The sequence below is a fragment of the Trifolium pratense genome, linkage group LG6 (genome assembly GCF_020283565.1).
Source record: "Trifolium pratense cultivar HEN17-A07 linkage group LG6, ARS_RC_1.1, whole genome shotgun sequence".
Classification (NCBI taxonomy): Eukaryota; Viridiplantae; Streptophyta; class Magnoliopsida; order Fabales; family Fabaceae; genus Trifolium; species Trifolium pratense.
In genome coordinates, this window is record NC_060064.1 from 33,337,657 (window position 1) to 33,352,416 (window position 14,760).

Genomic DNA, 14,760 nt, shown 5'->3' on the forward strand with positions numbered 1-14,760 from the left:
TTTATTGCAGGGACAAACACTTATTTTTTGTCGGTATATGGACAGGGGCGAATACCATGTATATAAGGGGTATACAATAGTATTATGTATGTTCAAGAGTGGCGACCGCCCCCTTTAAAACATACCTAGTTCCGTCCCTGTATGCAGTGGTCAATAGGTCTTATATTTTCGAATTGATGGAATATAAGAAATGGAAGAAAGAAAAAAAACACTCACTTAGCATGCCAAGTGAAGAAAGTGTCATGGTAGATGCTAGAAATTTGCTTATTCAATCATTCAGTACAACTTTTTTTTTACTAAATAAGCGCTTGTCAAAAAATATTACATTATATATACAGAAAATCTAAACCGTTGATGCAGGATCATCTAAACATCAAGAAGCTGCCACGTGGCACCTCCAAAGCCCTAATTATTTAGGTCAGCATAAAAATTGCAAAAGGGTTTAAGCACTTTCATTTCATTGTTTTGATTTCTGAATCAGCGATAAGCGCTTTTCGAGGTAGTAACAAGATCTCAAGATCACAACTTTTTCACTACCCATTTTCTCATTTCAAATTTGATTTCATTGGTTTTTCGTATTTACCTGTTAATTAGGTTTCTAGTAGTTGTATTTTTGAACTTGACAATTCTTAATATTGTGCAAGATTTGTTTTTTATCGCCTGCAAGTGTTCTGTTTTGTGTAAAATTCAATTGGGTATTCGAGAAAAAGAATCAAATCGAAAAAAATTAACTGAAAATTTAACTTTTGTTGAGTTTTGATTTTTGAGTAATGTTTATGTTGTGTTATGGATTCTTTACTTGAGAGGCATTTTTTGCTTACAAGTTTGTGGTTTTTTTTATGCACATATGAGCATGTATCAGAATGAATAGAGTTTGCTGATTATAATTTCTATGGGGGACATAGACATATAGTTAGTTTAGTGTCTTGGAAATGGTTCATCAGTAGAATGGCATCCGGGCCATGCCTTCTCTATGAATGGAATTGGAGTCCTTTTGATTGCTTCAATAGGTGACTACTTGTTGTGTTGGTAGGATGGGGTTTGGTGTTACTATTGCTATTATATAGGTGTTTTTCGTTTCTCTGTATTGTGGCTGTGGTTGTGTTGCTTTTTTGGCTCCCTTGTTGAGCTTTTCTTGTTGTTTCTGTTGCTAGCTCCTATATGCCACTTTTTGTATTCTGACTTTTTCTCACCAAACACTACTTGTGTTTTGGTGGAGTTTTTTCAATAAATTTATTGCAGTTTCAAAAAAAAAAAAAAAAAAAAAAAAGTTACCTCATTGTTGTCAGTTGTGGATCATTGTTTTACCTTTTTAGGTACTTTGAAATGGGATTCTAGGGTTCTGACTTTTATAACAGTGAAGAAGCAGATAGGCATACAATCCCACTTAGAACCCTGTTTTAAGGCTGCCCTATGGATGATTGATCTGGGGATGAAATCGGTCATCCTACTAACTAGTTTTTTTTGGCCACTTCAACATATGATAACTTATGTTCTGGCTAATGTGAAATTATATTTCAATTTCATCAGATAAAATTGCTATTTTAATTGTCTTAATGGAACCGGTTGGGGAATGTTTGTACTTAGCTTAAGATGAATATTGGTTATATTGTTGAAGTGATACTAATTTTCTACGGTTTGATGCTTTTAAGGTTTGAGCAATGGCGTTCTTTGGTAAAATGGGGAAGTTACTTACGAATTCTGCTGTCAAGCAGATCAATCATGATTTGTCTATGTCTACTCCTTCAGTATTTCAAGCAATTAGATCAATGTCATCAGCAAAGCTTTTTGTTGGAGGTATGTTAGTTTATCATGTTGAATTTTCTAGATGGAATCTGGCTATAACTTTTCAAATTTCAATCACGATGCAGGTGTTTCATATAACACTGATGAGTCCGGTCTCCGAGACCATTTTGCTCGCTATGGAGAAGTTCTTGAAGGTAATTTACTTTCTGACTCACAATCTACTAGTTTTTCATCATTTCACAAATTTTTATTGAAAGTAAAGGTCACTTATTTATACGTATACCCTTAAATGCTATTGTTTCTTTTGTGTGCCGTACTTTATTTTGGTCGTTGTTCCTCTCTTTTGTTAGAATTAGTTTACAATTGTAGTTGTTTAATTGCCATCCATTATGTGTAACACCCTAACCCATACTACCCTTAAAAACGTAATTTTAAAAACTTTTCAACAAGTGTAAAGGCAGAGTGCCACGCGGTAATTAAAACACAAGCATACACACAGAGCATCATGAAATTCAACATGAAAAGCAACAGCGGATTCCAATCAAACCAAGCATGCATATATATACATATATATATACATAAGCCAAATTCATCCCTAAGGATGACACTTATACAAGAACTAGCATAACAAAAGGTAACACCGATATACGATGAAATCCAAGCGCAACCCCGACTCGATGTTACATTACCAGAGCATTTACTATTTACAAACTCTAGTCAATAGCTAGTACTAAGAGGAGTAATCTATTCTAAGTCTCCTCACCAAAAGGTACTTCAACGCCACGCTAAACCGCAGTCTAAACGTCGGCACCGTCCTCAGCCTGAATATCTGAACCCCCAAAGGTCCAGCAAATAACACAAAGCAGAGAGTTAGAAAACATAATCGCATATCATACGAGCATAAGAAAAGTCTTACACTTTCGAACTACATCATACATATTCTAACTCACGTCAAAAACATCGCACCAAACAGTTATCAATTAGTAAAGTTTAGCACAGTTCAACCAGATAATGTCACATACCATTTATCAAATATATGCGCATTTATCCTAATGTATCTAATGCCAATCATTCTATGTCATGCCATCCCTAGACACGACTAATGCATGTGGTACCAATTGCCTTTTACCCCTCATGGATAAGTTAAACAGTTTTACATCTTGCCGGATTGTTCGGAACTTACCAAACCTTCATATCCCTCATGGATAAGTTAAACAGTTTTATATCCTGCTGGATAGCAGCTCTAGATCTTATGGATTCATCAAATCCGATCCTCGGCTTCCTTATGGACTCAAAAATCCATTTAAATCTATTGGAACCCAAGTTTCCAATTTCAACATATATATACATGAATGCATGTATGTTTGCACATATCATCAATATGATATTTCTAGCTCGAAGCTACTCATTATGAATGCGGGAACACAATCCTAACACATTCACTTAACATTGCAAATTAATGCCAAAACATCACATTGCTCACTTTAAGCTACAACTTATTGCATACACGTTATCAATCATTTAACGATTAACAATAAGCATTAACAGTATCAACATGTATCAACAATCATGTAAGGATACTCTTAAACCATGTTACAAGTGCCTAATCACACTTACAAACATTAACAAAAGTTGCAGGTTCAGTACTGTTCGCTAAGCGAATCCAAAGCGAACAGGTAGCGAACTCATTCGCTAAGCGAATCTCAATTCGCTGTAGCGAACTACATCAGAGGATTACAGGTACATGGCGAACAGGTAGCGAACTCGTAGCGAACTCATTCGCTGCAGCGAACTCCTATTCGCTAAGCGAACAACACCAGAAAGAAAATCTGTTCTTGAGTTATCTAAGGCGGTTTAACACCAAATCAACTCAAAAATTCATCTAAACATGTTATAAATTCATATAAACAGCCATTCCAAACATATATGGTATCAAGGAACATTAATCATCCCTTCCAAACATCCAAATACCTCTAACAATCAAAATCAAGCCAATTTCTTGAGTTTTAAGCAACTTTCATAAACTTTCCAAAAATGATCCAAACACATACATATTTTTCATGAGATCAAACTAGTGATTAACACATACAAAGTGATGATGAAGAACATCATACTCACATACACAAGCTTAATCAAAATCTAAAAGAAATTGAGTGGGAGAGTTCGGGAACAGAGACATAGACAATCTCTCCCCTCCTTGTCACTCAAGAATCATGAATTCTAATCTCTTACCTTAAGCAAAGATGATGATCCAATCCTTCTCTTGCTCAAGCTTTCTCTCTTGATCCAACCCTAGCTTAGCTCTATGGTTTTGCTCTTGCTCTACTCACTCAAAACTCAAGAAATGAAGTTATGAAACTATTCATAAGTTTGACTTGCTACTTATACTCTTCTCAAGTGTCATGAACCAAGCCCAAATGGCTTAGGCCCATGCCTCTCACGCCCTTCAAGCCCAAAACCAAGGTTCTCGCATCTAAAAACTTACGTTCGGCTAAATAATTATTCGCCGCTCACTAAAATAATAAAAGCCAATTAATAAATAAAATACATTTAATAAAATATACGAATACGAAAAATGGGTCGTTACAATCCTACCCCCCTTAAAAGAATTTCGCCCTCGAAATTACCTAGAAACAGATCGGGATAAGAATCTCTCATCTTGCTTTCCAACTCCCACGTCGCATTCTCACCAGCCGGTCCTCCCCACACGACTTTCACGGATGCAATCTCTTTGTTTCTCAACCTCTTCACTTCTCTTCCTTCTATCCTCAAGGGTACAGTCTCAATGGTCAAGTCATCCCTCACTTGAACATCGTCCGATTCAATCACGTGTGTCGGATCAGACACATACTTGCGCAACTGTGATACATGAAAAACATCGTGCAAATTCGCCAATGATGGCGGTAATGCAATCCTATACGCAACTTTCCCAACTCGCTTCAAAATCTCAAACGGTCCAATAAACCTCGATGTCAACTTCCTTGACTTCAACGCACGTCCTACTCCAGTAGTCGATTTAACTCGTAGGAATACATGATCCCCCTCTTGGAATTCAATGTCCTTCCTCCTCTTATCATGATAACTCTTCTGTCGACTCTGAGACGCTTTCATCTTCTCACGAATCATCCGAATCTTCTCTGTTGTTTCTTGTACAATCTCTGGTCCAAGAATTGCACCTTCTCCAGTTTCATACCAACACAGAGGTGTCCTACACCTTCTCCCATACAAAGCCTCAAACGGTGCCATTCCGATACTAGAATGGTAACTGTTGTTGTATGTAAACTCTACCAACGGCAAACAAGAATCCCAATTCACGTTTTGCTCCAAAACACAAGCTCTCAACAAATCCTCTAAGGATTGTATCGTCCTCTCCGACTGACCATCTGTCTGAGGGTGATACGCTGAACTCAACCTCAACTTCGTTCCTAAAGCTTCTTGCAAGCTTTCCCAAAATCTAGAAGTAAATCTCGGATCTCTATCCGAAATAATACTTGTTGGAATACCATGTAGCTTCACAATCTGCTCCACATAAATCTCGGCCAACTTAGGCACCAAAGTACCTTTCCTAATAGCAATGAAGTGAGCACACTTCGTCAGACGATCTACCACTACCCAAATCACCTCGTGACCTTTCTTGGTCTTCGGTAAACCTCCCACAAAATCCATTGCAATGCTATCCCATTTCCATTCGGGTATAAACATTGGTTGTAACAAACCAAACGGCTTCTGATGTTCAATCTTCGATTTCTGACAAGTTAAGCATGAATAAACAAATTCAGAAATTTGCCTCTTCATTCCCGGCCACCAAAACAACTTCTTCAAATCCTGATACATCTTGGTTACTCCAGGATGAATACTCAAACCACTTCTGTGACCTTCTTCCATGATCATTCTCTTCAATTCGGGTACATCCGGTACACAAACTCTTCCGTGAAATCTCATGACTCCACTCTCGTCAATCTGATATTGGTCTCTTTACCTTCATTGATGAGTACCATCTTCTCCATCAATCTCTTATCCGATTTCTGACGTTCTTTAATATCTTCAAGAAAAGGATTCGTCAATCTTAACATTCCAAGCTTCACACTTGAAGAAGTAACCTCGCACACAAGACTCAAGTCTCGGAATTCTTCAATCAACTCTAACTCTTTCACCATCAATGATGACATATGCAAAGTTTTCCTACTTAATGCATCGGCCACTACATTGGCTTTTCCGGGGTGATAACTCAATTCAAAATCGTAGTCCTTTAAGAATTCGAGCCATCTTCGTTGCCTCATATTCAACTCCTTCTGGTCGAATAAGTACTTCAGACTCTTGTGATCACTGAAAACTTCAAACCTCGATCCATACAAGTAGTGTCTCCACACTTTCAAAGCAAACACCACTGCGGCTAACTCCAAATCATGCGTCGGATAGTTCCTCTCGTGAACCTTCAGTTGCCTTGAAGCATAAGCTACCACATTACCCCCTTGCATAAGCACTCCACCAAGTCCTAACTTCGAAGCATCGCAATACACGACGAACGACTCTTTGGCATCAGGTAAAATCAACACGGTGCAGTAGTCAATCTTCTCTTGAGCTCTTGGAAACTCTTCTCACAAATACCATCCCAAACAAACGCTTGATCTTTCCTCGTCAACTTGGTTAACGGTAAAGCCAACTTCGAAAAACCTTCGATGAATCTTCTATAATAACCGGCTAAACCAAGGAAACTTCTAATCTCTGAAACAGATTCCGGCGTTCCCCACTGTGACACAGCGTCAACCTTCGCAGGATCTACCGCGATTCCTCCACTTGAAATTATATGCCCCAGGAAACTCACCTCTTTCATCCAAAATTCACACTTCGACAACTTGGCATACAACTTCTTCTCCTTCAAGACTTGCAAAACAATCCTCAAGTGCTCTTCGTGCTCTTCCTCGGATTTTGAGTAAATCAAAATGTCGTCAATGAACACCACCACGAATCTATCCAAAAATGAATGGAAAATTCGGTTCATATACTCCATGAAAACTCCAGGTGCATTGGTCACACCAAACGGCATAACTGAATACTCGTAGTGCCCATACCTCGTCCTAAATGCAGTCTTAGGTATGTCTTCCGTCTTCACTCTAATCTGATGGTATCCAGATCTCAAATCGATCTTACTAAACACACAAGCTCCAACTAGTTGATCCATCAAATCATCTATCCTCGGAAGTGGATATCTATTCTTGATCGTCACTTTGTTTAACTGACGATAGTCTATACATAATCTCATGCTCCCATCTTTCTTCTTCACAAGCAACACCGGCGCTCCCCATGGCGAAACACTCGGTCGAACAAACCTCTTCTCAAGCAGCTCTTCAAGTTGCTTCTTCAACTCATTCAACTCAGACGCTGACATTCGATACGGCGCCATCGATATCGGACTAGTTCCAGGTACTAGGTCGATAGAAAACTCTACCTCTCGCTTTGGAGGCACGTCAGATATGTCATCCGGAAACACATCTGGGAATTCACAAACGATCGGTAACTCTTCTATCTTAACTCCTCCTTCGAGTTTCAATGATGCAAACATCATGAACATCTCGGCATGTTCTTTCAATGCTTCCGATACTTCCTTCCCGCTCATCAAATGCAAGTTCTCCTCCGGCTTCGGAAAAACAACGGCTTTCTCACGACAGTTGATATGAATTCGGTTGAAGATTAACCAATTCATACCAAAAATCACATCCATACCACTAAGTGGAATACACACTAAATCCATACCAAAGTGCCTATCAAAAATTGTTACGGGGCAGTTACGACATACTTGTCGGGTAATCACTGAACCATTAGCAGGAGTTTCTATTTCCATCCTACCCATCATATCCGTTAAAGGAATACTAAGACGCTTCGCACAATCCAAAGAAATAAAAGAATGTGTCGCTCCCGTATCTATAATCGCAATTAAAGGAGTGTTATAGATGAAACACGTACCTCTAATGAGATTGTCCTCAAGGCTAGCATCCTCTCCACTCAAAGCAAACACCTTGCCCATCACCTTCTTGGGCTTCTTGCAGATTATACTCTTGTGGCCCTCCTCACCACAGTTGAAACAAAACACTCTTGTTCTACACGCTTCAGTTTTGTGGCCTAACTTCCCACAATTCAAACACTTGTCTAATTTCTTCTGGCAATCATACGACATATGACCCCGCTCTCCACATTTGTAACAACTTCCATTCACCGGCTTCCTACTACCACTTGTATTACCCCTACCGCGGTTATCATAAGGTTTCCCGCGCTCTTGTCCTTTCCCTTTTCGGTCATTCACAGCTTTGTAGTAGTTCACCTTTGCCATACCATCTTCATCACAGATCCTACTCTTGTTCACAAGGGTCGCAAAATCCCTTATCTGTGAAAATCCAATCATATGCTTAATGTCTGGACGTAGACCACTTTCAAACTTCACACACTTGTCGTTCTCCGCTTCCATAGTGTTGTAATGCGGACTAAACGCACACAAAGTCTCAAACTTGACGGCATAGTCAGCTACCGTCATATTTCCCTGTTTCAACTCCATGAATTCCACCACCTTCTTATTCTTCACATCCACAGGAAAATACTTAACCAAAAATTCTCTCTTAAACATTGCCCATGGTATAGCCATACCACCGGGTCCTAGCCTCAACTTGGCGTTCTTCCACCACACGTTCGCTTCCTCACGCAACACATATGTCCCAAGGGTTGTCTTCCCTTCCTCGGAACAATCCATTGCTTCAAAAATTATCTCAAGTTCCTCTAGCCACTTATGAGCTCCATCCGGGTTGTAACCTCCGATAAATGTTGGCGGTTTCTGCTTCATGAACCTTTCCAACCTCATCTCTACCTCTCTTCCAGGTTGATGATCTCTAACCACAATGTTGGTAAGTGCGGCCAAAGCCTCCGCAATCTGAGCATTCGTTCTCGCAGCAGCCATGATTCCTGAACGAATCACAACTAGACGTTAGAAAGTACTAACAGTGTTCCCTACACATGCTCATACGGGGAAAAGAAAAGTCCTAATTGGTTCACACGAACCGACCTGCTCTGATACCACTAAGTGTAACACCCTAACCCATACTACCCTTAAAAGACGTAATTTTAAAAACTTTTCAACAAGTGTAAAGGCAGAGTGCCACGCGGTAATTAAAACACAAGCATACACACAGAGCATCATGAAATTCAACATGAAAAGCAACAGCGGATTCCAATCAAACCAAGCATGCATATATATACATATATATATACATAAGCCAAATTCATCCCTAAGGATGACACTTATACAAGAACTAGCATAACAAAAGGTAACACCGATATACGATGAAATCCAAGCGCAACCCCGACTCGATGTTACATTACCAGAGCATTTACTATTTACAAACTCTAGTCAATAGCTAGTACTAAGAGGAGTAATCTATTCTAAGTCTCCTCACCAAAAGGTACTTCAACGCCACGCTAAACCGCAGTCTAAACGTCGGCACCGTCCTCAGCCTGAATATCTGAACCCCCAAAGGTCCAGCAAATAACACAAAGCAGAGAGTTAGAAAACATAATCGCATATCATACGAGCATAAGAAAAGTCTTACACTTTCGAACTACATCATACATATTCTAACTCACGTCAAAAACATCGCACCAAACAGTTATCAATTAGTAAAGTTTAGCACAGTTCAACCAGATAATGTCACATACCATTTATCAAATATATGCGCATTTATCCTAATGTATCTAATGCCAATCATTCTATGTCATGCCATCCCTAGACACGACTAATGCATGTGGTACCAATTGCCTTTTACCCCTCATGGATAAGTTAAACAGTTTTACATCTTGCCGGATTGTTCGGAACTTACCAAACCTTCATATCCCTCATGGATAAGTTAAACAGTTTTATATCCTGCTGGATAGCAGCTCTAGATCTTATGGATTCATCAAATCCGATCCTCGGCTTCCTTATGGACTCAAAAATCCATTTAAATCTATTGGAACCCAAGTTTCCAATTTCAACATATATATACATGAATGCATGTATGTTTGCACATATCATCAATATGATATTTCTAGCTCGAAGCTACTCATTATGAATGCGGGAACACAATCCTAACACATTCACTTAACATTGCAAATTAATGCCAAAACATCACATTGCTCACTTTAAGCTACAACTTATTGCATACACGTTATCAATCATTTAACGATTAACAATAAGCATTAACAGTATCAACATGTATCAACAATCATGTAAGGATACTCTTAAACCATGTTACAAGTGCCTAATCACACTTACAAACATTAACAAAAGTTGCAGGTTCAGTACTGTTCGCTAAGCGAATCCAAAGCGAACAGGTAGCGAACTCATTCGCTAAGCGAATCTCAATTCGCTGTAGCGAACTACATCAGAGGATTACAGGTACATGGCGAACAGGTAGCGAACTCGTAGCGAACTCATTCGCTGCAGCGAACTCCTATTCGCTAAGCGAACAACACCAGAAAGAAAATCTGTTCTTGAGTTATCTAAGGCGGTTTAACACCAAATCAACTCAAAAATTCATCTAAACATGTTATAAATTCATATAAACAGCCATTCCAAACATATATGGTATCAAGGAACATTAATCATCCCTTCCAAACATCCAAATACCTCTAACAATCAAAATCAAGCCAATTTCTTGAGTTTTAAGCAACTTTCATAAACTTTCCAAAAATGATCCAAACACATACATATTTTTCATGAGATCAAACTAGTGATTAACACATACAAAGTGATGATGAAGAACATCATACTCACATACACAAGCTTAATCAAAATCTAAAAGAAATTGAGTGGGAGAGTTCGGGAACAGAGACATAGACAATCTCTCCCCTCCTTGTCACTCAAGAATCATGAATTCTAATCTCTTACCTTAAGCAAAGATGATGATCCAATCCTTCTCTTGCTCAAGCTTTCTCTCTTGATCCAACCCTAGCTTAGCTCTATGGTTTTGCTCTTGCTCTACTCACTCAAAACTCAAGAAATGAAGTTATGAAACTATTCATAAGTTTGACTTGCTACTTATACTCTTCTCAAGTGTCATGAACCAAGCCCAAATGGCTTAGGCCCATGCCTCTCACGCCCTTCAAGCCCAAAACCAAGGTTCTCGCATCTAAAAACTTACGTTCGGCTAAATAATTATTCGCCGCTCACTAAAATAATAAAAGCCAATTAATAAATAAAATACATTTAATAAAATATACGAATACGAAAAATGGGTCGTTACATTATGCGTGACAAAATGGCAAGCAATAACAAATGTTTACAATGTATTCCCTCCGTCCCAAAATATAAGCAAAAGTGAGTCAAAGAAACTGATGTATTTGGTTAAAGATTTGGACCAAATACATCCACTTGTGTTGACCAAATTTTGCTTATACATAATATGGTGATTATTGATTTGCACACTGATACCATTCGTTTTTTATGTTCTTCCAGCAAAAATTATCATGGATCGTGAAACAGGTAGATCCCGAGGTTTTGGTTTCATATCGTTTGCAACAGCCGAGGAGGCATCTGCTGCCCTTCAGGCTACGGATAACCAGGTATTATCAGTTTCTGTGATAATTCATCTTACTAAATTCTAAAATTCACCAATTCACATGGTGAGCACGACCTAAAGCCTCATTTTAAGAATTTTTTTTAGAGTTTTCATCACTTCATGTTCATATTATATATGAAGTTATGAACTATGAAATAGGTAATAGTACAACACCTTTTGTTCATACTTGGAGGAAGCAATTGCCGTGATTTAGCCAAGATAAGATAGAAATATTAAACGCACATGTGGCTGTGATATCCTTGTTACGTGCATTACTGTATTCTTTGTTATCATTTTTTAGATCTCTTCAAGAATATATTTGAAAAGGATAGTATTAGAGAAACCATGCAAATTCTTTCAAAATGGAATTAGATTTCAAAAACCCAACTGAGTATTTGTAAGATATCCTCCCTCAGTCCTTTAATAATTGGTATACTTGCTTGTTTCAAACAAGTTAAGGAAAAACTATTAAAGAAAGAACGAGAAATAGTAATTTTACCAAAGTATCTTCGTTAAGCATTGGTGTATTCACCATTATCATAAATGCAAAGTGGAATATAGGGCCTGTTTGTTTGAGATTTAAAAAAAAATGATTTTTTTTTTTGAAATAAATCATTTTCAATAAAATAGATTTTTTTAAGAAAATCTAAATCTATTTTCCGTTTGTTTACAATTATAAAAATGGTGAGTGATGATGAGTGATAAAAAAATGGATTTTGATAAAAGCTATTGAAAATAGATTCTCATTTTGATGAAAAAAATGATTTTTTTACTAAAATGATTTTTGAAAAAATAGATTTTTTTGGTGAAAAATCTGAAACAAACAGGCGCATAATGACTTGGGAGTGATGGTAATATTTCACCATCAACTAATTGTTGCTGTTTGTTTAAATTGACTCATTTTGCTGCTCTTTGCAAAACTGAAAAACTGAAAATGTTGGCAATGTTTCTTGTAGCATCTAAAATTGTGTTGTCACAGGATCTTCATGGTCGGACATTACGAGTGAACTATGCTACAGAAAGGTCACGTCCTGGTTTTGGTGGCGGTGGTGGCTATGGTGGTGGCGGCGGTGGTTATGGTGGTGGCGGTGGAGGCTATGGTGGTGGCGGCGGCGGTTATGGTGGTGGCGGTGGAGGCTATGGCAGCGGCTATGGCGATGGTGGCTATGGCGGTAATACTTATGGTCGTAATGATAATAATAGTGGTGGACGCTATGGAGGTGGTGGTGATACTTATGCTGCTGGTGGTGAACAAAGCAATGACATCATTGAGCCATTTGAAAACAACCACGTTGCAGAGAACAATGATCAACCCGATGACTTCGCTGAGACCCGGAGGTGAGGGGAAAATATTTTCATCATGATTGTATTCCTTGCAAAGAGCAAGTAACATGTGGGATTGATGATATAATCAAATGTGTTTCAAACTTTTGTTTACTTTTTCCCCTTTATTTTTCAGAACTTCATTGTTTGACTTCAATTTTATAGTTTGTCAGCTCAATGACTGATGTAAAAATAAGAGTTTTCTAGGATTGATTACAACTACATTTATAATAATTTAATTTTTCAACCGTTTGAATCTTGATCCCTTGGTATGGTTATAATAGTATATACATATACTTATCAAATGACATGTTTTTAGAATGGGGCAACAATCTATTTGAATTAGCGTTTATGTGGCACCAACACTTTATTGGAGGTGTGTCTGGTATTGAACACATGCCATTGTCTAATATGGCATCGACACGTGATTACTTTCAATTGCAATTGCTTCCATTTTTTTAAATCTTTACTGTTGTCAGTCTCGTGTCTGTGATTAATGGTAGTTATCTGCCTAAGTACACACCATTGTATTGATGGATTGAAAGATGGCTAGTTGGCTGTGTAAGTACACACCATTGTATTGATTGATCGAAAGATGGCTAGTTGGCTGCTTTTGCTACAAGAGATTTGGGTTTGAGTTTAAGGGCGGTGCTATTCACCTTCATGTTTTCGAAAAACCACATGTTTCGTAGGTGTACTTTCAGATAACATAAAATTTGTGTTTTTTTCCGGATGTGAACATCTAAAAATCAGAGGTGAGGGAAGTGTCTCATCTAGTTTAATGGTTTGATAAAGCTGTGTATGCTAATGTGTCAAGGGATAGTGTATGAAAGTTGAGACATTCTACAGTGCTTGGTTGTAGTCCTTGTTTATACAAAATAGTATAGGTCAGAATTTTTCTTTTACTAATAATCTTAAAATGCATAAAACCATTGTTCAATTAGATGGAAAATTTAGGTGTTTGTTACTACTTGTTTGTGTGTAGTCAAGATTGAGGGCGTTATTCTAAATAGTATACTTACATGGACAGTGAGATCGATAAAATCATAGGTGAACACTATTGTGATTTTAGCAAAAGTTACACTTTGTAGTTTCACAAAGTTATGGTGGCTAGCGATGATTTTTCAATTCTACTTCTCATCTTTCAATTCTACGTCTCATCTAAACATGCACTAAGAATCGGGTTTTTTTTAACCAAGTCATTGGGCTCAAGTGGTTAATGAGTTTCACCAAAAATGACGGATTTCGGGAGAATCCGGGTTTGATTCCTGGGTGGAACAATTTTTTGGTCATACTTTACTTACCTTGTGGTCGAACTCTGTACTACTAGGACATTTTTCCCTTAGGAACCAGAGGGTTATAAACCAAAAAAAGAAAGAAAAAGAATCGGGTTTTTTCAATTCTACCGCTCATCTAAACATGTATTAAGAATCGGGTTAGGCATTGTATAACCAAAGTTCAAGAGGAATATGTGTAATTTACTTTGTCCAAATTCAATTTTCTTTAAATATCCTAGGTACCAACTAATGCAACAAGGAAATTTAAGATTATTCATAAGTGTACAGCAGTAACTAAAATTATGCATTCAGGGACCAACTAGTCCTTCTCAGGGGATAGATAATAAGCACATATATTCATTGTACATATGACTTATATTATGCAGTAGAACGAAATATTGTTGTGGCTACCAATGATTGTAAATAAATATGCCCAAACCAGAATTGGAACAACGTTTGCAAGAAATCATGTAAATTTCTTTACATTTTTTCGCATAACAGCCATCCGATATTATTACTACTTCTAAAACTGTTGCATGATTTTTGAACTTTGGTTTATAATCAAATTCCAGACCATGGTGCAAATAACCTCTCTCAAACAGCTACCAATTACCAATCTTATAATTATCAATAAATATTGTTGTCATTAGTTGAAGATTCCTTTTAGCATTCTCCAACAAATTTTTGGAAAACTCTAGACTCTTCAATATGCTCTAAAACTTTCCAAATTTTCAAAATTTGTTGAAAGACTTTAGAATATATTGAAGAGTGTAAAGAGAATTTTCTCAGTTTTTTTTTTATCATCGTGAACTAGATAACAACACTCATTGAAA

The 14,760-nt window shown here is 37.6% G+C and overlaps 1 protein-coding gene across 1 annotated transcript; it reads left to right on the top strand.

Annotated features, from left to right (window-relative positions):
• Positions 1-356: 356 nt before the first annotated feature.
• Positions 357-12,906, top strand: LOC123892631 (glycine-rich RNA-binding protein 2, mitochondrial-like). The gene is made up of 5 exons (XM_045942474.1): positions 357-499; positions 1,653-1,797; positions 1,872-1,940; positions 11,225-11,331; positions 12,307-12,906. The coding sequence occupies exons 2-5, from the start codon at positions 1,662-1,664 to the stop codon at positions 12,667-12,669; spliced, it is 675 nt and encodes a 224-aa protein (XP_045798430.1). The 5' UTR covers positions 357-499; positions 1,653-1,661; the 3' UTR covers positions 12,670-12,906.
• Positions 12,907-14,760: the final 1,854 nt, after the last annotated feature.